The 26,593-nt window shown below is 33.3% G+C and overlaps 1 protein-coding gene across 2 annotated transcripts in view; it reads right to left on the reverse strand.

The window, feature by feature from the left end:
* The window catches only part of LOC132748188 (RNA helicase Mov10l1-like), a 44,902-nt gene that overhangs the window by 5,463 nt on the left and 12,846 nt on the right, over positions 1–26,593 (reverse strand). Inside the window, exons 12-21 of one of the 2 annotated variants that reach the window (XM_060737748.1) lie at positions 22,513–22,722; positions 20,832–20,941; positions 19,363–19,440; positions 17,308–17,463; positions 16,598–16,663; positions 12,778–12,942; positions 8,713–8,886; positions 7,888–8,037; positions 6,569–6,676; positions 4,895–5,035 (exon numbers count right to left, since the gene is read on the reverse strand). In XM_060737748.1, the coding sequence (XP_060593731.1) occupies positions 4,895–5,035; positions 6,569–6,676; positions 7,888–8,037; positions 8,713–8,886; positions 12,778–12,942; positions 16,598–16,663; positions 17,308–17,463; positions 19,363–19,440; positions 20,832–20,941; positions 22,513–22,722 (1,358 nt within the window). Of the gene's footprint in view, positions 1–4,894; positions 5,036–6,568; positions 6,677–7,887; positions 8,038–8,712; positions 8,887–10,096; positions 10,584–12,777; positions 12,943–16,597; positions 16,664–17,307; positions 17,464–19,362; positions 19,441–20,831; positions 20,942–22,512; positions 22,723–26,593 lie in introns of those variants that run through there. The other variant, XM_060737749.1, reaches the window with a different exon arrangement.

The following is a 26,593-nucleotide window of genomic DNA, read 5'->3' on the forward strand; positions in this document are numbered from 1 at the left end:
AAAGGGGCATAATTATGTTAAAAAGCAAATCCGAGTTATGGGACTTGTGCCAATCATCTAAGATAATCAGAGAGAACAAGTGTGTGAAGTTTCAATCCATTACCTTCAGTAGTTATGGAGATACCAGCTTACATGCAAAAACTTAACCAAGAATTTCTAAGTCAAAAAAGGGGCATAATTATGTAAAAAAGCAAATCAGAGTTATGGGACTTGTGCTTATTATCTTAGATAATCACAGAGAACAAGTGTGTGAAGTTTCAATCCATTCCCTTCAGTAGTTATGGAGATACCAGCTTACACGCAAAAACTTAACCAAGAATTTCTAAGTCGAAAAAGGGGCATAATTATGTAAAAAAGCAAATCAGAGTTATGGTACTTGTGCCAATTGTCTTAGATAAACACAGAGAACAAGTGTGTGAAGTTTCAATCAATTCCCTTCAGTAGTTATGGAGATAACAGCTTACATACACAAACTTAACTAAGAATTTCTAAGTCGAAAAAGGGGCATAATTATGAAAAAAAGCAAACCAGAGTTATGGAACTTGTGCCAATCATCTTAGATAATCACAGAGAACAAGTGTGTGAAGTTTCAATCCATTCCCTTCAGTAGTTATGGAGATACCAGCTTACATGCAAAAACTTAACCAAGAATTTCTAAGTCGAAAAAGGGGCATAATTATGAAAAAAAGCAAATCAGAGTTATGGGACTTGTGCCAATCATCTTAGATAATCACAGAGAACAAGTGTGTGAAGTTTCAATCCATTCCCTTCAGTAGTTATGGAGATACCAGCTTACATACAAAAACTTAACCAAGATTTTCTAAGTCGAAAAAGGGGCATAATTATGAAATAAAACAATTCAGAGTTATGGGACTTGTGCCAATCATCTTAGATAATCACAGAGAATAAGTGTGTGAAGTTTCAATCCATTCCCTTTAGTAGTTATGGAGATACCAGCTTACATACAAAAACTTAACCACAGGGACGCCGACGCCGACGCCGACAAATGGGTGACTGGATTAGCTCGATTATTCTGCGAATAGTCGAGCTAAAAATTAAGGGATGTGTATTTCATATATTTTCATCTTTTAATATGATATTCACAGTGGTAATATATAGAAGATACTAAATGATTGTAGGTTCAATACTAAATTAATTGAACCAGTTGAATGAAATCAAAATTATTTTGAGAGTTCAATAAATTTAGTAATGAACTGCACAAATATTATATTCTATTTATCACAGTCATACTAAACATAAAAACTGATTTTTTTTTACATTGACAAGTTGGTAGTGAAATGAAAACATTTAGCATGTCTTTACACTGTATAACAAAAATGGCTTCACATCAAATTATATATTGAACTACATTGAGGGTTGAAGTATATTTCCTATTCTAACACTCACGTGATTTTGTCACTATAGACAAAGAAGGAAAAAAACTGGTGTTAAACTGTCAATAAACACCGGTAAGGGACTACTTGTATGCATGCGCTATTATGTTTTCACCCTCGATTGTATAGTTTATAAAGCATTTTAAAGCAACAATAAAAAGCATTTTTATTTATATTTTCAGTTCGTATAATGTTTTCTTTCCATACAATACCGAAACTAGAACTATCACTAAATGTGATTAATACCCCCACAAGACTGCTTCGGAAATGAGGATGTTACTAGTAACAGAATATCTTGTAAAAGAATTGAAATATAAAGTTATGGTTGTGGGCAATTAAAGACAGTTGTGGTTCTTGTATATTGCATTTCCTTTCAATGTGGTTGGCCATTGATGAAGTTTTATTGAATTACTCTGTAATAAGTCCAGAAAGACAAAGAAAAGGAACAAAGGGCAATAACTCTATAAATACTGAAGATGGAGTTATAGTTCTTGTGCACTGCACTTCCTCTTTTTGTGCTTGACCATTGTATGAAGTTGTTTTGAATTTCAACCAGTACGTTTTAAGTTATGCTTCAGACAAGGAAAAGTATCAAAGGGCAGTAACTCTGTATTTTGTCAAAATGGAGTTATGGCTCTTATGCACTGCACTTCCTTTTAATGTCCTTGACAACTGTATGAAGTTGTATTGAATTCCAAACAGTAGTTTTCAAGTTATGCTCTGGACAAGGAAAAATAACAAAGGGCAATAACTCTGTAATTTGTCAAGATGGAGTTATGGTTCTTGTGCACTGCACTTCCTCTCAATGTGCTTGACCATTGTATGAAGTTATATGGAATTCCAACCATTAGTCTTCAAGTTATGCTCCGGACAAAAGAAAGCAATGGAAAAGTAACAAAGGGCAGTAACTCTGTAATTAGTCAAGATGGAGTTATGGTTCTTGTGCACTGCACTTCCTCTCAATGTGCTTGACCATTGTATGAAGTTATAATGAATTCCAACAATTAGTCTTTAAGTTATACTCCGGACAAAAGAAAGCAATGGAAAAGTAACAAAGGGCAATAACTCTGTAATTACTTTAGATAGAGTTATGGTTCTTATGCACTGCACTTCCCCTTACTGTGTTTGACAATTGTATGAAGTTGTTTTGAATTCCAACCAGTAGTCTTCAAGTTATGCCCCGGACAAGGAAAAGTAACAAAGGGCAATAACTCTGTAATTAGTCAAGATAGAGTTATGGTTCTTGTGCACTGCACTTCCTCTCAATGTGCTTGACCATTGTATGTAGTTATATTGAATTCCAACCATTAGTCTTCAAGTTATGGTCCGTACAAAAGAAAGCAATGGAAAAGTAACAAAGGGCAATAACTCTTTAATTACTTTAGATAGAGTTATGGTTCTTGTGCACTGCACTTCCCCTTATTGTGTTTGACAATTGTATGAAGTTGTTTTGAATTCCAACCAGTAGTGTTCAAGTTATGCCCCGGACAAGGAAAAGTAACAAAGGGCAGTAACTCTGTAATTAGTCAAGATAGAGTTATGGTTCTTGTGCACTGCACTTCCTCTCAATGTGCTTGACCATTGTATGTAGTTATATTGAATTCCAACCATTAGTCTTCAAGTTATGGTCCGGACAAAAGAAAGCAATGGAAAAGTAACAAAGGGCAATAACTCTGTAATTACTTTAGATAGAGTTATGGTTCTTGTGCACTGCACTTCCCCTTATTGTGTTTGACAATTGTATGAAGTTGTTTTGAATTCCAACCAGTAGTCTTCAAGTTATGCCCCGGACAAGGAAAAGTAACAAAGGGCAATAACTCTGTAATTAGTCAAGATAGAGTTATGGTTCTTGTGCACTGCACTTCCTCTCAATGTGCTTGACCATTGTATGTAGTTATATTGAATTCCAACCATTAGTCTTCAAGTTATGGTCCGGACAAAAGAAAGCAATGGAAAAGTAACAAAGGGCAATAACTCTGTAATTACTTTAGATAGAGTTATGGTTCTTGTGCACTGCACTTCCCCTTATTGTGTTTGACAATTGTATGAAGTTGTTTTGAATTCCAACCAGTAGTTTTCAAGTTATGCCCCGGACAAGGAAAAGTAACAAAAGGCAATAACTCTGTAATTAGTCAAGATAGAGTTATGGTTCTTGTGCACTGCACTTCCTCTCAATGTGCTTGACCATTGTATGTAGTTATATTGAATTCCAACCATTAGTCTTCAAGTTATGGTCCGGACAAGGAAAATGCAACGGACGTCTGGACCGACCGACCGCCCGACCGACCAACCGACCACCGGGTGACTCCTATATACCCCCCCAAACTTCGTTTTTGGGGGTATAATAATATCTCGCATACACTAACGCCATATATTAGATCCATATCAGTTAATAAATATTTTGACAAAACGGCGCCAATCCGTAAGCAGCGTAATGACGTCATCCTAAGTAAACAACTCATTCATAAACAAGCTGATGTTATTTCATACATACAAGAATGATAAATGGAGCACTGATGTAAACACAATACGACGTTGAAAACTTGATAAAATATCGTTTTTTTCTTATTATTTCTTTTGTTTAATAATTTCTATATCTTCGCAACAGTAGGGTGCGAAAATCGAACAGCGTTATACGAAAATCGGCACCGGAAGTTATTTCCGCTTGAAAAATAACTTTAGTGATTTTCCTTATTTTATCGTGTTAGAATCGAAATAACATCGTCCTGAAAGGTGTATATCGGCTATTTAACACCGGTTTGTCGTTTTGATGCGACAAAATTAACCACTCGGACCTACGGCCTTCGTGGTCAATTCCTACGCATCAAAACTCCAAATCGGTGTTAAACAGCCGATATACACCTCTCAGGACGATGTTATTTCTTAAACATCATTTGGTTAAGGTAGTCTTACTGTAATGCTTTCCTGCCAAATAAGTTCTAAAATTGGCCAATGTCATAATCAATTGGCCCTTTCCAATCGCATTTTTTCACAATCTTGTTATTCAATGATATTTTTAACCAATTACAACCGGAATAAAGTACATAGCAATAAAGGAAGGGTAATTGTAAATAATCTGATGCCCAAGATTTTGAAAAAATAACTCTAGGATAACAGATTTGCTACAGTATGGACCAATGTTATATTTTTTTGGCAGGAAAGCATTACAGTAAGACTAGTCCTTAATTGACGTCATATCTAACATCATATGATGTGTAAGCAGCCATTCTTTATGCTGTGCATATTTCGCATAGTAATGCACTTGATTGCCCTACCTTCTTGACAGGGGAATAGTGTGAAGCATGTTAGAATTGAGATTAATGTAAAATGTCTTTTAACAACAACCTATGATGTAAGTTAGTAAGTAACTCCTTTATTTAACGAGGCTGACACATTTGGTTTCCCGATCCTCCATGTGGGCCTCTGAAATGATTATGTTAGTCTCTATAAACCAGAAAAAGCAGCTAGGTTACAGTATGATATCAACAAAAGTCACAAACCTGCATTAAAACATAGGGATTTCCTATAACTATTAGTAGAGCTTGAGCTCTTGTTATTGCCACATTGAAACGTTTTGGGTTACTTAAAAACCCTATAGTATGCTTCTTGTCAAATCCTATCAAATCTTCATTAGACCTAACCTGTAAATGGTATTTACTACATATTATTGTAATATAAACAGTAAAAATATATAAACACAATAAAAACACACTTGTAGTGGAATCAGACATATTACAAATGAGCCAAATAATTTTATAAAAAACAAGAACTGTCGGAGGACAGTAACGCTCGACTATTCGAAAATTTGTCACAAGGGTGTTTCATTGAGTATAATAATGGTTACCTATATGAGTACATAAAATTGTCCAAAAAGGTACAAACCTTTCAAGTTTCAATACATTCCCTTCAGTAGCTATGGAGATACAAGCTTACACACTAATACTTAACCAAGAATTTATGAATCGAAAAAGGGGCATAATTATGCAAAAAAGTAAATCAGAGTTATGGGACTTGTGCCAATCATCTTAGATAATCACAGACAACAAGAGTGTGAAGTTTCAATCCATTCCCTTCAGTAGTTATGGAGATACCAGCTTACACGCAAAAACTTAACCAAGAATTTCTAAGTCAAAAAAGGGGCATAATTGTGCAAAAAAAGCAAATCAGAGTTATGGGACTTGTGCCAATCATCTTAGATAATCACAGAGAACAAGTGTGTGAAGTTTCAATCCATTCCCTTCAGTAGTTATGGAGATACCAGCTTACACGCAAAAACTTAACCAAGACTTTCTAAGTCAAAAAAGGGGCATAATTATGTAAAAAAGCAAATCAGAGTTATGGGACTTGTGCCAATCATCTTAGATAATCACAGAGAACAAGTGTTTGAAGTTTCAATCCATTCCCTTCAGTAGTTATGGAGATACCAGCTTACACGCAAAAACTTAACCAAGAATTTCTAAGTCGAAAAAGGGGCATAATTATGTAAAAAAGCAAATAAGAGTTATGGGACTTGTGCCAATCATCTTAGATAATCACAGAGAACAAGTGTGTGAAGTTTCAATCCATTCCCTTCAGTAGTTATCGAGATACCAGCTTACATACAAAAACTTAACCAAGAATTTCTAAGTCGAAAAAGGGGCATAATTATGAAAAAAAGCAAATCAGTTATAGGACTTGTGCCAATTATCTTAGATAATCACAGAGAACAAGTGTGTGAAGTTTCAATCCATTCCCTTCAGTAGTTATGGAGATACCAGCTTACATACAAAAACTTAACCACAGGGACGCCGACGCCGACAAATGGGTGACTGCATTAGCTCGATTATTCTGCGAATAGTCGAGCTAAAAAATATGATCTCAAATTTTTAATGAAATATATCCAATAACAGTAAAATAATCAAATCCACAGGAAAGAACTTTTTATATTTTACACTTTCTTTTAATATACAGCGGTATCAAATTTTGATTTAACAATACAATGTAATATACAAATTCAAGTTATAATAACATTTATCATTAAATACTTTTCTGCTATTTGTTTTTCTGCTATTAAAATTTTGTTTTCAGTAATAACAATTTTATATGCTATAAGTACATGTACTGACAAAATAAAGTTAATACAAAACATTAAGAAATGGAAGGAAAGCACATTATTCACATATCAGAGAACTTACAGTAGAGATAATGATGACCTGCCGCTCCTGACCTTGAAATTCTTCCACTGACCCGACCTTGACCTCATCGACTCCTAGTTTATCTACCAACAAACGAATCTTTTCAACCTGCGATTAAAAAATCAGCTGTTTAAATGTAGCCTCAAAATAAAGGCAATAAAATATCAATTTTTACATACAGCCCCAGAATAAAGGCGATAAAACATTAACTATCACCATAATAAATTCATTTCTAAAATTTGTAGCACATTTGACATATCATACAAATTTCCCACAAGAAATACGCTAGAAAATGTCAAGTTAAAAAAGAATGTTTTCTTTCATGTATCCGCTGTCAAATATTGTAACGTTAGAAATCTTATAAAACTGTTAATGAACTACTTAAAATTTGAATGCCAGCAGCCAAAAATCAGGCCTATGCCTGTCCAATAATATATACACATTCTTACAGTCAGACTTTACTCTTTACTCAAGTCTATTTCAATAATGAATTTTCTTAAATGTTTATAGGAACTCCACGGAGGTTTTCTTGACATGACATGACTGGAAATATCTTTACGAGATTGATGTACCTTTCGATGCACGTCTGGACCAAAGATCTTTTTATCATTCTCTTGCTTCCTTTTTCCAGAATAATTATTATTCTAATTGTAAAGAATGACCCCAAAAGAGCAAGTATTCAAATTTATTTTACACAATTTGGGCTAATAATCACACGAAAAAAATAAATCAATTTTCAAATATATTATGAGTATATTTCTTTCTTATCTTTTGCATATTTGACAGTTTTCAGTTCTCCTGTTGGTGTGTAGAAAAATTCAAATGTTCGACTTTTGGACAGCTTTAAATATAAAGAAGTGAAAAATCAAAGTGCAAATAAGTGTCATGGCTGAGTGGTTATCCCGTCAGACTAGTAATTTAAGGATTGCTGACCGCAACTTACTGCATGGAGTCAAACCCCGTCAGGGACAAGCAGTTGTTTCCTTGAGCAAGAAACTTTACATTCATTGCTTAGTATTGCTGAGTATTGGTTGGTTTCAGAAACCGATTCTAGAGTGTTTCAATAAGCTTATAGCTTTCAACACAATAGAACTAAAATAAATTTGTATAAACTAAACAAAATAAGTTTGAAAACTTACAAACTTAATTTTAACATCTTTCTACATAAAATAGCACTTAACCCAGAATTTCTAAATTGTTGATCCCTTGAAAGAGGCAGTAAAAATCACTGTTAACAACAACAGGGAAACTTAACCAGGATACCCAATCGGTCTTAAACCTTGAAAAATTTGCAAAAAAGACACTGTAGTGAGATTTACCTGTTTTCTATAAGGTGTAATAATTCCTATATCATCACAGGTAACATGTAGACTGTCATCTTTTAATATATTCTGTAAATATCTCACAACCTGAACTGTTTCCATGGCATTAAACCAAGATGGGCTGTTACCTTCTCGTAGATCTGCTCCCTACAATCAAAAATGATATGAGCCGCATCAGGACAAAACCAACATAGTGCGTTTGCGACCAGTATGGATCCAGACCAGCATGCGCATCTGCGCAGTTTGATCAGGATCCATGCTGTTCGCTATCAGTTTCTCTACATGTTATACAGTTTGTAAGCAAACAGCATGGATCCTGAGCAGGCTGGTCTGGATCCATGCTGGTCGCAAATGTACTATGTTGGTTTTGTCATGGCATGGCTCATATATATACATGTAACATTGAATACATTTCAATTACATTGAGTCCTTTTAAATTACATTTTACAACCTTTACATAACATTGAATACATGTAAATCATTTACAAAGTATAAGTTTAAAGTTATAAACGAACACAGCTTATCTGTTACATTCAATGCTCATCAATAACCAATTTTTGCAAATATTAGTTTAAAAGGGGCATAACTCCTAAAAAGTATTGCTTTTCAGGATAATGCCCCTTGTCTTACAACTGCAGCTTGTCATGATAAGCCGGTATTCCAAGTTTCCTGTTGATACCTTTTAATATGTTTGAACAATGAGCTACATTTTAGTTTTTCCACAACATAACTAATAAAATGATGACATAGCAATCAGAATAGCTCGAATTTTCTTCCAATCAAATGAACTAAAAGTAATAATACACTGAGCAGTACACTTACCCTAACACCATGGAATATGATGGGAACACCTTGTGTAGGCAGCTCAGACCACTGACAGAATGTGTGTGTGAGGCCTCTATCAGCTTGTGGTAATAGTTCATTATGATAAAATAATCTAGATGGTAGCGTCAATATACTCATGTGAGAGCGGTAATTATCTACCAACTTTGTTACCTGAAATTATCATTAATACTTGTGTGAGACCGGTAATTATCTAGCAACTTCATTACCTGAAATTATCAGTAATACTAGTACTTGTGTGAGACCGATAATTATCTAGCAACTTTGTTTCCTGAAATTATCATAAATACTTGTGTGAGACCGGTAATTATCTAGCAACTGTGTTACCTGAAATAATCAGTAATACTTGTGTGAGACCTATAATTATCTACCAACTTTGTTTCCTGAAATTATCATTAATACTTGTGTGAGACCGATAATTATCTACCAACTTTGTTTCCTGAAATTATCATAAATACTTGTGTGAGACCAGTAATTATCTAGCAACTGTGTTACCTGAAATAATCAGTAATACTTGTGTGAGACCTATAATTATCTACCAACTTTGTTTCCTGAAATTATCATAAATACTTGTGTGAGACCGGTAATTATCTAGCAACTTTGTTACCTGAAATTATCATTAATACTTGTGTGAGACTGGTAATTATCTAGCAACTTTGTTACCTGAAATTATCATTAATACTTGTGTGAGACCGGTAATTATCTACCAACTTTGTTACCTGAAATTATCATTAATACTTGTGTGAGACCGGTAATTATCTAGCAACTTTGTTACCTGAAATTATCATTAATACTTGTGTGAGACCGGTAATTATCTAGCAACTGTGTTACCTGAAATTATCATTAATACTTGTGTGAGACCTATAATTATCTACCAACTTTGTTTCCTGAAATTATCATTAATACTTGTGTGAGACCGGTAATTATCTAGCAACTTTGTTACCTGAAATTATCATTAATACTTGTGTGAGACTGGTAATTATCTAGCAACTTTGTTACCTGAAATTATCATTAATACTTGTGTGAGACCGGTAATTATCTAGCAACTTTGTTACCTGAAATTATCATTAATACTTGTGTGAGACTGGTAATTATCTACCAACTTTGTTACCTGAAATTATCATTAATACTTGTGTGAGACCGGTAATTATCTAGCAACTTTGTTACCTGAAATTATCATTAACCCATTACGTTATATAGACGCCTTTTAACGCCTTTTTCACCCGCCCCCCCTTTTTGTTGTCTCAAATGGTGAAAAAATGCCTTATTTAGGCCCCCAACACTTGTTTTTGTTTGAGAAATGTTGTTAAAAAAAGTGACCTCTTTTTCGGCGCGGCCCCTCAACCAAATGATACACCAGGGGGTTGCCAGAAGGGGGATGTGCCCCCTTCTGTTTGGGGGGTTTGAAGGGGGGCGGAGTCCCCCTCAACGCCAAGAAAATTTTGGACTTGTGAGAGGCTATAAATGACCCCAGATTGATCATAAGGTAACGTGTAACCAACGCTGAAAAGCATTTGACTCTATCTCAATCCATTGAGAAGTTGCAGCACTTTGAAATCAATTTTGATGGAAAAAATCAATGCAAAATAGTGATTTTTGGCAATTTTGAGATGTCCCCTCGTTGCCATGCTAACAGAAAATTTAAGCCTGAGCATGTTGTTGCAAGGGCAATGGTCCAGTCAACATTTGTGCCAAGTTTGATTAGTGTTGAAGCAGTTTTTATAGTATTATAGCAATTTGAACTTGTAACGGGAGACTTTTCAATGAAAATAGCCATTTTTCACAAAATGCTCATGAAGTAATGGGTTAATACTTGTGTGAGACCGATAATTATCTAGCAACTTTGTAACCTGATATTATCATTAATACTTGTGTGAGACCGATAATTATCTAGCAACTTTGTTACCTGAAATTATCATTAATACTTGTGTGAGACTGGTAATTATCTAGCAACTTTGTTACCTGAAATTATCATTAATACTTGTGTGAGACTGGTAATTATCTACCAACTTCATTACCTGAAATTATCATTAATACTTGTGTGAGACTGGTAATTATCGACCAACTTTGTTACCTGAAATTATCATTAATACTTGTTTGAGACTGGTAATTATCTACCAACTTCATTACCTGAAATTATCATTGATTACATAGGAAGAACATAAAATCAAATGGAAAATATACACTGTTTCTAGGAATTTAGTCTGAAATGTTTATTTAATAGAGGATATTGAATAAGTGTAGGTTTAATAATGAAGTTATTGGACAAGTTGAATAAAATTATAGTATGTGAGCCTTCACGAATATAATATTCTATTTATCACAAATCCAAAACTAGAAATGTGTCCATAGGACACGGGTGCCCCCACCGCGCCACTGTTCTGTCAATCTTATGACTCTAGGTCAAATATTTTTTGAAAACTAAAAATCTTTTTACTAAGTAAAGGGCAAGAACTTTACAAATACTGAATAAATCCCAAAGCAAACCCCAAGGTGAAAATTGCAAATTTATACTACTGTAAGTCAAGGGCAATAACTCTAACAAAACTGAAAAAAATCCACATGCAAAGTCCCAGGTTCATAGCTTCACAGTGATGTGAATCATTAGTCCTGTAATTAAGTGATGTTGATCATTATTCCTGTAAAGTTGATTCTAACTCAAGCACTCAAGGAACAAATAACAACATAATGAAACAGTTTTTTACTAAGTCAAGGGAAATAACTCCATAAATACTGGATAAATCCACAAGCGAAACCCTAGGAACAAACTAAATATGCTGAGCAACTTTCCCATAAGGTTTAATGACTCTATGTCAAATCCTTTTTGAGTTACATGCGACACAAGTTGAAAATTGCAAACATTTTCTAAGTCAAGGGCAATGACTCTAAAAATACTAAATAAATCCAGGTGCACAACTACACATGCTGATCAACATTTCTGTAAAGTTTCATGACTCTAGGTCAAATACTTTTTGAGAAAAAATACGTGCGACACAAATTGAAAATTGCAAATTTTTAATAAGTCAAGGGCAATAACTCTAAAAATACTAAATAAATCCTGATGAAAATACCCAGGTGCACAACTTCACATGCTGATCAACATTCCTGTAAAGTTTCATGACTCTAGGTCAAATTTTTTTTGAGTTACGTGCTACACAAAAGAGAACGGACAGACGGACGGACAAGGGTACATCTAAATGCTGCCACTAATGTGGGGGCATAATAAAAACTGTTTAATGTACACAAGAATCAATTTTTATTGTCATGTCTATGGTGTAATGTTAACATTTAACACATGTTTACAATGTTTGTAGAACGCCAATGACATCATGTGGAGATACATGTACATGTATATGCATGGCCATGCTATACCATTTTTACAGTCGCAAAATCAGCGGGTGTATCATGAATAATTTACATACATACTAGTAGACTGTTTCTGAAATGTTAATTTCTCCCCATATTTATTTTTTTAATATATCTACATAAAATTAATTATGTAACCAGTTCTTGAAATATTATTAATCACTTTCAAGTTAACTTCATTTAACTAACCAAGTCTGGTACAATATAAGGAAGCATAATCATGACCTAAGTATAAGGCTCAAACCCACTGATCCCTTGGATGAGAGGTAGACACCACTAGGCTAATGGTGAACTAGAACACAAGAGTTGTTCTGTCATACAGCACTTCTCAGAAATATACAGAAAGCCAGCACTCATCTAAAACTTAATGTCACCGTTTATACAGAGCCTAAGGCAAATAAGGAGCACTACAACAGTTGTTTGTTTGTATGTTTCATTTTACACCTTTCCCAACAGTATTTCAGTCATATAGACGGGTACTTCCCTAGCTATCGTTCCTGGAGAGTTACACCAGTACTAGACAACCTTCCTCTGTGCTAAACTACCAAAGCATCTCCCGGGGATCGAACCCACACCAGAGAGGTAACTGGATTAGAAGTCATTGACTCTAACCCCTCGACCACGGAGGCGGTTGGATCACTACAAGAAACTCTAAGATGTAACAAAAGCAGAACATACCAGTAGGGGGTCATAAGCACCGTGGTCAGCAAACTTCTGTTCATCTCTCTCATATAACGGTGTATGTATAAGTCTCTCCAAGAGAGATAACTCTAGTCCATACATCTTACTGAACTTTGACATCAGTACTGGTCCTAACTGCTGGGGATCTCCAGCTAGTGTAATCTGGAATGTTAAATTTTCAAAAACATTCTAGTCCATACATCTTACTGAACTTTGACATCAGTACTGGTCCTAACTGCTGGGGATCTCCAGCTAGTGTAATCTGGAATGTTAAATTTTCAAATACATTTTTTTTTAAATTATCTTAATTATTAAAAAATTTAGCATAGTAATTCATGAAAAGAAATAAAAATAATTATTCTTTACCAAAGTAAATGCTTACAATTCATACAATTGTAATTGCTAAATGTTCATACAACTTTTTCACTTTATTAAATGAGTATTCTTTTCTTTTGTTTTATTTTTATAACAAATCAAAATATATGATAAAAAAACAAGCAATTATCATAGTATTGCAAGCAATCCATAAGTCCCCTACCGGTTAGAACCCCAGCAACATTCTGATGGGCCAATTTGGCCATTCAATTTTACCAGTGAATGAATGACATGAATGAACTTAAATCTTTTGAGTTCTAAGTTTGTCTATATCACAGTAATGTGTTAAGTTTCCCTGCCTTGTAAGGAAATTATGTTTATACAACCTTGTCATATTATTACGATGTGGGATTTTAAAGTACCGTAAATCCTATAAGAAATGAAGAAGTTGGAGTAAAAAATACCAATTTCTCGAAAAAAATCTAAGTTCAAAGGGGTCATAATTGTGGAAATAGTCTTGCTAGAGTATTTAACCTTCTCAAAAATGTTGAGTGATAATAAGAAACATATATATGAAGTTTGAAGTAGATACATTAGGAAATTATTTAAAAAAAACAACATTTTTTTCATAAAAATTTTAAGTTCAAGGGAGGTAATACTGATAATTTTTGTGCTAGAGTTGTAAACCTTGTCACATATGATGTGGTTGATGACCAGAAACTTATATTTAAAGTTTGAAGTAAACACCTTAAGAAATAAAGAACTAATAGTGAAAAAGCTGAAAAATTTAAATCAGAAATCTTGAAATTCAGGCTATTTGTTGCCATAGCAACCAGAATTTTCAACATAGGAAGAAAAAAAAAAGATGTGCATAATCTCCAGACTGCTATCTACCTATATTTCAAGTTTCATAAAAATATTTTCAGTACTTTTTGAGTTATCACTGGATCCAGTTTATATGTTAAATTTGCCATATTTTCAGACTATTTGTTGCCATAGCAACCATAATTTTCAACATAGGAAGAAAAGAAAAAGATGTGCATAATCTCCAGACTGCGATCTATCCATATTTCAAGTTATATAAAAATATTTTCAGTACTTTTTGAGTTATCACTGGATCCAGTTTATGTGTTAAATTTGCCATATTTTCAGACTATTTGTTGCCATAGCAACCAGAATTTTCAACATAGGAAGAAAAGAAAAGAATGTGCATAATCTCCAGACTCCCTTTTACCCATATTTCAAGTTTCATAAAAATATTTTCAGTACTTTTTGAGTTATCACTGGATCCAGTTTATGTGTTAAATTTGCCATATTTTCAGACTATTTGTTGCCATAGCAACCAGAATTTACAACATAGGAACAAAAGAAAAAGACGTGCATAATTTCCATACTGCCATCTATCCATATATCAAGTTTCATAAAAATATTTTTAGTACTTTTTGCGTTATCGCGGGATCCAGTTTGTGGACGGACGGACGGACGGACGGACTGACAGACGGACAGACAGACGGAAGTTTCTTTGAATGTCTGGACTATAAATAGAGAATAACATGCTACTGTCTTTTGATATCAATTTTATCAGGTGAGGCTGATATGGGCTAGAAAGGGCGAGGCTTGCCGAGCCCTTTCTGCCCATATCAGCCGAGCCTGATAAAATTAATATCAAAAGACAGTAGCATGTTTTTCTATTTATCATGTTACACATAAAAACTGTCAAAATTACAAAATAATCTACTTTTAAATAGCAAATTTTGTAGAAAGGGGTATTTTTGTTCAAAGAAATAATTCTTGAAAACAAATTTCTTCGCCCCTGAAACTTAAAATTTGTAAATGGCGGCCATTTTTCCTTTTGACTCGAGATTATTTCCTGTGTTAAAAGATACAACATAATTAACACGATAAGATTCTTACCTTTAAACATCGATCCAAAAAATCCCTAAGAATAAAATAAACTTTACTGCACTTTCTGCCTTGAATTGTCAAGTTCAAAAGTTCATGATAATTTTAATCAAACAAAAGTCAAAGCGGCTACACAAACATGCCTCTTATTTTTTTAACGGAACAATTTATTCACTTATTAAATAATAATCAGGCGAAATAAAGTTTACAAGTTCTCAAAGAAAATTGTCTAGCAAGTTTGTTATGTATACATGTATAGTATGACGTGGACATCGATGATGTCATTTGCAATATAGATTATGACGTCACTTCATTTAGTTGGTGCTCTAATTTATTCGTAATTGAAATTGAAATCTAAATAATAATAATTAAAATTGCATATTGATGTAATGGTTTGAGATAACATTGTAGAATTCACATGCTGATTATTTCAAATGAGAATATCTGTATAAGCAATTAAAAAAAGTCTGTTAAAATGGGCGGGGCTTATTTTTGATATCAGGTTACTGACCTGATATCAAAAATAATTATCAGGCAAGTGTTATCGGGCAGTTACCATAGCATTTGCACTATAAAATTATTTTTATCTTTTTATTGCGGGTCTATACCAATAACATATGAGCCTTGTCACGACAAAACCAAAATAATGGGTTTGCGACCAGCATGGATCCAGACCAGCCTGCACATCCGCGAAGCCTGATCAGGATCCATGCTGTTCGCTTACAAACCCTATAACAAGTAGAGAAACTGATAGCGAACAGCATGGATCCTGATCAGACTGCGCGGATGCGCAGGCTGGTCTGTATCCATGCTGGTCGCAAACCCATTATGTTGGTTTTGTCATGATGCTGCTCATATGTGCAATATTTCACATCATTTAGTCACACAGTTTTTTTCAGAATAAGAATTTTTATGGTGAAAAATAACATAAAGATGACAAGTGTTAAAAATTAATGCTTTATACTCAAATTGATCTATGAAGCACACTAAACATTGATTTCTAATTTAATTCTTCGTATATGTCTTTGTTATCTTTTTCATATTTTTCTGTTTTGATGTAAAATTTTCAAATTTTGTTTTTAGACTTTTGACCTAATTTGACTTCCTTTAAGCCATTGATTTTGTTATCTCTTGACTCAATTTTTCACATTTGACAATATATAAAGTCACAAGAAATAACTTTGGTATTTTTTTCCTATTTGTTGTATCAAAAGCATTTAAATTCAAGACATTTAATCTCTGATTGTGGGTTGTTCTTGGCCGAGTGATTAATGTCAATGACCGTCCTTGACCAAGTGGTTAACATCACTGACTTCAAACCACTTTCCCCCTAAACCCTGTGGTTTTGTAATCAACCAAAACTTTGGAGTCTTTCATGTGAGGAAGCTCTCCAGGTAGCTGGAAAGTCGGTAGTTCTACTCAGTTGCCTGCTTGTGCCTGAAATAATGCACAGAAGGGCAACTAAAATCTTCCTTCATCAGTAAAGCTGGAAAATCAACCTATTTCCTGTGAAGGTGTGACGTTAAACCGAAGCTAAAACAGAATCTCTGATAGGACTAACAGACAGGAAAGGCAAAACCAAAATGACATTTTTACTCACCTGTCCATCTGTATGTGAAACAAGACATGAAGAAATCAGAGCCTCTGGTTCTGTGGCTTGCCCAGCCTAAAATTATAACATTTATTAACGTCTAAACTTTTCATTGCAGACTCATAACTGTGAATGAAATGTAACCAACTTAAATCTCCTTTCTTTTTATAAAAAGTTACACAGATTGTAAGACATACTATCTTATTATAAAATGATGGAGAAGATTTGCTCAATTACAATTGTAGTCTCTAAAACTGGTTGGTCAGGTGCAAATCCTGGCTTTGCAAGTTCCCCAACTTGTAACATCTCAAACTTGAATTATGATTAGGACCTTCCATCAAGGTCATTTGTTCTGCAGCATAACATGTTTGCATTACAAATAACCAGGAGTTACTTCTGGTACATTCTGAACTTATTTCCTCCACTATCACTAGTGTGACTTCCCAACATGGGTTTCTGGAGGAAACTTAACATAAATGTATATCACACATTCCAAGTCTGCTTTCTGGAACTTACCAGTCGGGTGTCATAAATGGAAACAAGGTTGTGACAAAATTAGAGCTTGAACCCAAGATCCCTTTGTCAAGAGGCTAGAACTCCCCTTAAATCCACAGTTTTTAAATTTCAAATGTATTACACATGATACAAAGATAAAAATAATTCAAAATGCAAGTGTATCAAAATATAACAAGTAACTACTTCTATTTTGTTGAACGTACCTCATCAATAAATACATGTGTAAAGTGTCCAGATTTTATCCCTAGAGTGTACAGGGTGCCAGCAGTTACACACGTGCTCACCAGAATTCTGTACCTAGATGCCAGGTCTAGATCGTCTCCGACTGAACAGTATGGTCTTATACTATCTGGTAAATCCTGACAAACACAATGATATTGTAATATTGATATTTGTACAAATTTATTACTTTGTTTGTTTGTTTGTTTCATTTTACGCTTTTTTCCAACAGTACAAACAAAACTAATACTTCCTGCTCCTTGTGTCAATTTCATGTAAAATTCGAAATAAACACAAATGTAAAGGTGTAAGTGTGTAACCACTGTAGTAAGTTCTTGATAAATTCATATGAGCAGCAAATGACTGCTGAATTTCTGACAATTCAACAAAATGATTTAAAGAATGGAGGGCTATGATAGACCTTGACTGCCAAAGCAAACATATAATCATAATTGAGCCGCGCCATGACAAAAACAACATAGTGTGTTTGCGACCAGCATGGATCTAGACCAGCCTGCGCATCCACGCAGTCTGATCAGTATTTATGCTGTTTGCTTACAGACCCTATAACCAGTAAAGAAAATAGGGAACAGCATGAGTCCTGATCAGACTGTGCAGACGTGCAGGCTGGTCTGGATCCATGCTGGTTGCAAACCCATTTTGTTGGTTTTGACATGGCGCAGCTCAATTTATTATATATTATAAAATATATGATACACATTTTATGGTTAAATAGCATCATAGAAAAATAAAGATTTAAAAACCATTATTCTCATAGATACCTTAATAATAACTATTTTTAAGGACTGACAAAAAGGTGAATATGCATAAAGTAAGTAAATAGTCACTAAAATATCATTTCTGTGTCAAAAACGACTACAATGTAGTTTTTTTAGAGAGCAGGATTTAATTGATGTTTTCCCTATATAAAAACAGGGTAAAAATACCACACCAACTAGGGGAGGTTGTTTTCTTTATTATATCAAATAATTTGATTGATATTGACAAAAGATCACCTAAAACAGTATTAAAATTTGACCAACAAGGAGTTTTTAAGTTTTTCTTTTTTTGTTGACATCACAACAAGAGTTATTTATGGAATACACAACTTTGAAATAAGATCACAACAGTTCTATGAAGTTACGATAATACTAACCCAGAGGCAAAGAAGGTGTTGTTTTAAAAATACATGTATGTGAAAGACGGATGGACATTTATACTTTATTTTATGAATGGATGTTTTTTTCTTCTTTTTTTTCTTGTGTTAAATATAGCCAATAATACCACTTTATACCCACAGCACAGATGAACCTTTATCTTTCATTGTTACCTAGTTCCTTGTACCAACAAGTATCCTATTGTGCACTTGAACAGATGGACAGACAGACAAAGAGTGATCACAATAGCTCAAATTAAGCATATAGTGCATACATGTACCTTCCAACAATGCCTAATTTCAAGTTTATTTACAAAATTAAAGATTATTAAATTTGAAATAAATCTTGGCAAATCATTGCAATATACATAAACAAACAAAGTTCTCTAACACTAAAACATTCTTTTAGTAGCATCGTTGTCATAACTTTTCATGTATAATTAAACACACAAATTGTCATATCTTTCCTGTTACACTATAAGAAAACTTGTCATTAAATTTAGATGACATTAGAGTATTTAAAATTATAATGTAATTATAAATATTAAGACAATGTGTTCACACTCTTAAACACCCAGTGTGCTCTATTATTAGTTATACAATTGCATTCACATACTTTATCTGACATTGATTTATTAACATATTAAAATGAGCCATGTCATGACAAAACCAACATAATGGGTTTGCGACCAGCATGGATCCAGACCAGCCTGCGCATCTGGGCAGTCTGATCAGGATCCATGCTGTTTGCTATCAGTTTCTCTACTTGTTATAGGGTTTGTGAGCGAACAGCATGGATCCTGAATGCACAGCTGGTCTGGATCCATGCTGGTCGCAAACCCACTATGTTGGTTTTGTCATGACACGGCTCAAATGTATTCACCTGTTCTGACCTTTGTTGAGCATTCAGTCGTACAAGATCCCCTGTCTTTACTAAACCACTCTCATGTAACCTCTGAGTCTGAAATTATACATCTGTTATATTATGATGAAAATATTTACATGTACTGTAACTGATAAAGGGACTTTTTTTGACATGATAAAAAATATTTTTCTGAGATATATGTACCATATGATGTAGGTCTATGCAAATAACTTATTATTTTAATTGTGAAAAAAGCATACACTTTCTGCAGCCATATTTTCAAAGATTTTATTTGAAATAAGGGGTATTTTCACAAACCAAAGAAATTTCCCTATTTATGATGTCAGTACTTCCTACTTTGTTTATTACAAATTCTAAAATCTCCATCTTTTTGAAGAAAAATCTCCCACTTGATCATCAAAAAAAGTTCACATGTATGAAAAGACTTAAAAATTAAAAACATCACAATGATTTTTCACTCAAATCTGGCTTAGAATGGCACAAAAATATAATTTCATGTTTCTCAATCATCTTTTCCGTAACTACTTTTCCTCAAATGATCAAAGTAAGAAATTCCAATTTTATCATTTTTATGGGTTTTTTTTATAATTTTGGACTGTTTTGGAGTTCCTTTAAATACAAATGTATGACAGCCTAATGAAAAACACATACTAAGCTGATATCAAACAGCAACCTGAAACATGACTGTGTCACATTTAATTTTCATTCATAAAGGTAAAAGGTCATCACTCTCACAAGTCCAAAGGCAAACAATTTATTATGCAAAAAAAAACATGCTGGGTTTACAAATATTTTAAAACATTGCATGCTTCTAAATCAAAATGTGTTTATTCCATATCTGTTATCAAATAATTGTCATAAATTTAAAATGTCTAAACTTTATGATAGTAATGGTCAAAAAGAGGGTAATTTAATATTTCAGAATGTTAAAATGAAGTTTTCATCAAGAAGTATGTTGTGTCCTGTAAGTATGTTAGTCCTAGCATGTAACATGAAGATTTTACAGCCAAGGTCAGAATTGTGGAGAGAATTACAATAAGCTTTGAGCTTCCAGTTCAATCCACTTTATCATGATTTTGTATAAATTTTGTGTTTGATGTGAATATTAATGTAACTTGATGAAAAAATAAATATGTTTAAACCAAGGTCAAAGTTGTCTGCACACAGACAGGTGAAAATAATAGGTGATACCTGATATATCTATGAAAGGCACACTTCAATTCTTTACCATGTCTTATGAGTAAAGCCCAATTTTTAGGACCAATTCTATCACATACAACATTGCATATCATAGCATAAGCTTCTGTATTTGTTACAAGGCAAATGTAATAAACATTTCACCCTTAATAGTCATATCTTCAGACATCATGTATAAAGACTAAAAGGCATAAACAAAAATAGGTTATGTGCAATAATTTTCAAAATGAATAAAAAGCAGTATATAGATAGTAGGATACAAAATTTACCAGTAGATCTGCTGCACTGTTAGAGGGTGTACATGCAATAATTCTACTGTATGAAAGTTTGGTGAAAATCTGTAGAATAGCTTCTACCACAGTAACAGTCTTTCCTGTACCTACAAAACCAGATTCATGTCTTTATTGAATTTTAACACATTGTCTCTTTATATATTGTACAAAGAAGAAATATTTCAAAATTATTTTCCTCGAGAATTTTCTATTCAAACAACTTCAAAACCATTTATCTGTTTCATTTGCTTGTTTTTCCTATACTGAAATTCTAAGCTTGCTGGTCATAAAATCTACCCACACAACCAGTACATCCTTGCCATCTGAACATGGTCTGCACTGTTTGTTTTTCAGTCAGTACATTTCTTAAAAACTTCCCTTACAAATGATGAACTGTTATGTCCTGATTGAAAGATGGAAAAGTCCATTCAAGATAATAATTATTATAACTGTTGAAAGTTTCTTCTTTAAATCAGTATACTGGTTTCCTAGCAGTTTCCGGCTCCCAAATTGCACGTTTAACAAATAAAATAAAATTCTGTCTACGAACAAGTACAAAACTTTAATAGATCAAAGTTAGGTACCTGTCTAGCATGACCATGTTTTCAATGTTGCTCTTTTACTTTACTTTTTAATTGGAATATAGGCCTGAATGTAACACCTTTTCTCATGTTTATTCAAAATTTCATAGCAGTTTTATGGACCTTTTTATTTTGAATATAATTCAGTACCAGTAAGAAATATTAAGATGATTTTTTCAAAGAAATAGAACTTCCTCACCTATTTCATGTTGTCTGCAAATATATTGTTAAAAACATGATCAACTGGAATGGGATATCAGTTATTGCGCATTGCCATTCAAACTAGAATTCCCCAGGTGGTGTTTATTTTTAAATGTCGTATATGTTCTCTAAGGTAACTTTAAACAACAGACAAAACTTCAAAACATATAATTCGCTATTTTATTTTAACTGCTGTGTTGCATAGAAAACAAATGTCTCTCTGATTTGATGAAGTAACATAGATTCCCTACTGGTAAAAATAGACTGTACTGTACAAAAGTTATATAGGGCCAGAAAACTGTTAGGGGCCAGAAAACTGCTATGAAAGCAGTACAGTTATTTCATGGTTGTTTGTGGAAAAGTCAAAACTGTTGCCCAAAGGTACATTTGGAACTACATACATTATCCCAGATACAGAAGGACAACAGTTTTGACCAAAAACTGTTTTGTTACCTAATGCTTTGCAATTAAACTGTAATACATGTATATATTGCAACAACATACTTATAACATTTTTACCACTGTTTTAAATATGAACTGTAATTTACACAATACCAATTCAATATCACTAAGAAGCGTACAGACATTTGATTTTATGAAAATCACTATCAGACATTCAGCTGAGTGCAGTTTGATTACTGAATAGTGGCAGGCTGCATTTACTGAAATAACCGATAATAGGGGTGTAACAGTTAAAAATGTTCACCTGTCAACAATTCAATTCATCACTGTGCATGCACAGGATTTTAGTGGTTCAACTAAACAGTTGTAAATAACCTGAATTAGTATTTACAGACGGCATAAGGTTAAAATATAACAACTAATAGTCTTCATGACATGATAATACTTAACTGTTACAGGAAATTATAGGAAATACTAAATTTTCTCCTACATACCTGGAGGTCCGAAAAGAATGTATGGGAGTGGTCTCCCTTGTCCCTGAACAATTCTAGTCACCGCAGATCGTTGCCGTGCATTCAGATGTTTATTAAAGAATGGAGACCTTGATGTAACTTCTTGCCCCGTATTAAATTTACCCGTTGGTTTGACATTCTGTTTCAGTATACAGCGTGCAGGCTTTGGTACAAGTGTTGTTGGAAAAAGAACTATGAAAACAAATTCATATTGCAATTGTAAAATGAAGAATGAATCAGATCTACTGATTAATTTAACAATGGTTGGATATTTTCATTCTTTTACAGACACATTATGCCTCAGAATTGAACTTTTTTTTTCTTTAAAAAAGGCAAATATGGTTTTTATTATGTTTACATAATGGTTTTAGAGCATTTTACATGTTTGTAACCTTTGGTAATGTAGCGCTGAATGTGAAATTATTTGTAATAAAAGTAACGAAATGTAAACAAAGTAGTATTTTGACTTCAGTATTAAATACTAAATCACTGTAACTGTAGTAATTGCCAAAAGGTAACAGAAGCAAAAGATGGTTCAGGTAATTGACCAATGAATTACTTTTAATAGAGTAACTTTCAGGAAACCAAAAATAAAATCTTCTGAGAAATAAAAATAAAAACATTTCGAAGACAAAATAGGCCTTTAAAAAGCAATGTATAGAAATACAGGTATAAAGTTAAAATTTTGAGACAGAAATGTAATAATTATAATGATCATATATATCAATCAACTATTTTACTATTGATGGAGTAAATACTATTGTTAGTCTCATATAGTTTCAACAGCAGAAACAAATTTAACTTTTAATTAAATCTAGTTTAAATTGACAATTATTATTCTACTTTTAACATTCACATTCCATTTAAATGAGAGAATGTATGAATTCCTGCACAAGTCATTGGTAACATGATTTTTAACTCATAGAGCATTGACTTCTTACTTACGCCAACATTGGGGGCGTCCATGGCCGAGTGGTTAAGGTCTTTGACTTCAAACCACTTGCCCCTCACTACCGTGGGTTTGAATCCCAACAGGGACTTTGGAGGAAGCTATCTAGCTAGCTTACGGAACGTCGGTTGTTCTACTCAGGTGCCCGTTTGTGCCTGAAATAATGCATGGAAGGGCACCTGAGGTCTTCCTCCACCAGTACAGCTGGTACGTCACCATATGACATAGACTATGTCAGTGTGATGTAAAACCCAATCAAACAAAAACAAATTAAGCCAACATTATAGAACCAAACTCATCTGCATAATTATGTTCATACAGATTATGTTGTATACTTATAAACTGTTGGTGACTTAATCTTATCATTTCTATATTGAATCCCACAAAATGTGACAAATACAAAAACAATATAGGGTATGGTGTGTTACTGGATATACAGTTAAACTTTGTTCCCTCGAACTCCGATCGCTCGAATACTTCCCTTCGCTCGAACTCATTGCTCAGTCCCGGCAAAATTCCTATATAATATATATTGTTCTACCTCGGATCGCTCTAAAACCGATCACTCGAACTCTGGAACATGATCTCTGGTCCCTTCGGCAGAAATATAGTGAAAATCACACCTTTTCGGTCGAACACAAACAGACAACAAAAGTTGCAGGTCGACATGTTCTAAATAAGTGACAGCCGGCGACACATGTTTTTAACACCTTGTGATTGTGATAAAGGCAATTAATGATTTGTTTGTTATGTCAATATTGTTTCTTTGCCGTTTGTAGTAACGACAAAAAGAAAATAACTCGTGAAATAAGTAGAATGTCCAAAGGCAATAAATAAATGACGTTTACCCGGATGGCTTTAATTACAGCCACGGTGCATGTAACGTGAATTGTATCAGTGTAATCTATTTATTGAATGATACTTGTACTTGTGTTTATTTTAGTAAACGACTACAAATGGAGGCTGCTGTAAAATGTGTTTTTTGATATTTTATTTATTTATTGTTTATAATTAAAACTATCCCATAATAAACATTGAAATATATTTTGAACATTGTTCAACAAGTTTGGAAAATGATTGCCCAATATGCATGAATGTAGATTAACACAGTGTACCGTTAATTCTCATTTGAAAACACTGGAATAACAATTCTTAATATCTAAAAGAAATGACGTATTCGACGAACTGATGTACTAACAAACTATTATATTGACATATTTATCATTTGACCGATGTAGGCTAGAAAACCTTTAGGTCTATGTCTTATGTGATAATAGTTCAACCTCAGTTGGCTCGAACTACCGATCTCTCGAACACATTTGGACAGTTCCACTGTATTTCATGTCTGGTCTGTAAATATTCCATCAATGAAGGTATATGGGCAATTCACCAATTTATTTGCTTAGGCCTGACTTGGCATAAAACCCTGTAACAGATCATGTTAGGATTTGACCTCTAAATGTGACCATCGTCTTATTATAGTGAACATTTGTGCTAGTTAATTTCAAAATTCTTTGACCGACACAAAATATACCCTGTAACAGGAGATGTTAAGCTTGGACCTCAAAGTGTGACCTTGAACTTGGAGGTAGGCATCTGGATTTGCGCATGACACACTGTCACATTATTGTGAACATTTTAAGCCAAGTCTTTTTAAAATTCCTTGATGGATGAGAAAGTTATGGACAAGACAGAGCTCCAGATAGCGTGCGTATAAGCGTAAAATACGCATAGAAAATCTAAAATACGCATCACTTTCAAAATTCGTGCGTCACAGTTATGCACAACAAAATGAAAATACGCTTGTATGTCAAAATTTAAGCGTGTAAACATTTGATATTGAGAAAGAGGATGTTTTGAACATAAAAAATACAATATATTTCCATTTTATTGCATTGAAAACTAAAAATTCTGTTGTCAAAAACGAAAGTAGCAGGAAGTACAGAAGGGAGGTAACTCCCGTAATCAACCTGTGAATTTATTGATAAAATTTGTGCCAGATAATCATCGCAGTCGTTAACATAGTATAAAGTTTGTTTAGGCATCTATTGACATGCTTATGACTCAATATAAACAAAAATATATTTTAATTTCTTTCACTTTTGTTGTTGCAACAAAATAACATGTTTTTCACCTGCAGTTTTGTACTCAATATTTTCGTGGGGTGTACTATTCTCCGGTCTCCTATCGGCAAATCCCGGTCTCTCCCGGTCTATTTAGACCGGATTTTACTAGAGACCGGCGAATAGTATCACACGTTTATTGTCCGGTCTCTCCCGGTTTAGGAATAAAAATTTTATTTGATATCGTGACAAATAAATAAGTTTTTTTTTTCCCAAAATTGAATGTTTGTCACTAAGTTTGGTTACACTGATTAATTAACACAGATCATTTCTCAAGTTTATTTATTTATTAGATCTATTATTATTATAACTATACATAAACGTTCAATTCTAAAAATAATAATATTAACAGTTCATTTTATTTAAGTATGATAAAAACAATTAATACATACAATCATTGAATAAAAAGGTACATTTTTATGGTATTGATGAATCATTTATTTAATTTGCTATTCGCGTTTAGTAAAGAGATTCTAAGTTAAAAGTAGATTTTATAAATTATTTAATTGATTGATATTATTTTTTTTAAACAATAATAAATAAATTGTTTAAGAATAATGAATACAATGTATTGAAAGATTAATCATAATTTACTTACTTTTTCCAGATAATAATTCAAAATCGTCGGTCAACATGACAATTGAATTCTTAAAATTTATATAATAAAAAATAGTAATAATTAAAATAAACGTAATAACTCAGTATTAAAATAGCACATAAAACATAAAAAAGGTAAAAAAATCATAAAAGATGAAGAAAATGATATATTAAAACAGATATTACAATTACTGTATATTAAAACAATTATGCTCAACATGATCAACATGGTAATTTAATCAGTGTCACATTTTTATTAAGTGTGAACAGATACCTTAAGATATTTAATAATGGGGACTTCGACAATAGTGATTACATAATAAGGGACAATAAACAAGTGTGGTGTTGTTGATCATGCGTTACACAAACAGATTATAAATGATACTATATGCCC

The sequence above is a fragment of the Ruditapes philippinarum genome, unplaced genomic scaffold (assembly GCF_026571515.1).
Source record: "Ruditapes philippinarum isolate M1 unplaced genomic scaffold, ASM2657151v2 ctg1604_1_1_1_1, whole genome shotgun sequence".
Lineage (NCBI taxonomy): Eukaryota > Metazoa > Mollusca > Bivalvia > Venerida > Veneridae > Ruditapes > Ruditapes philippinarum.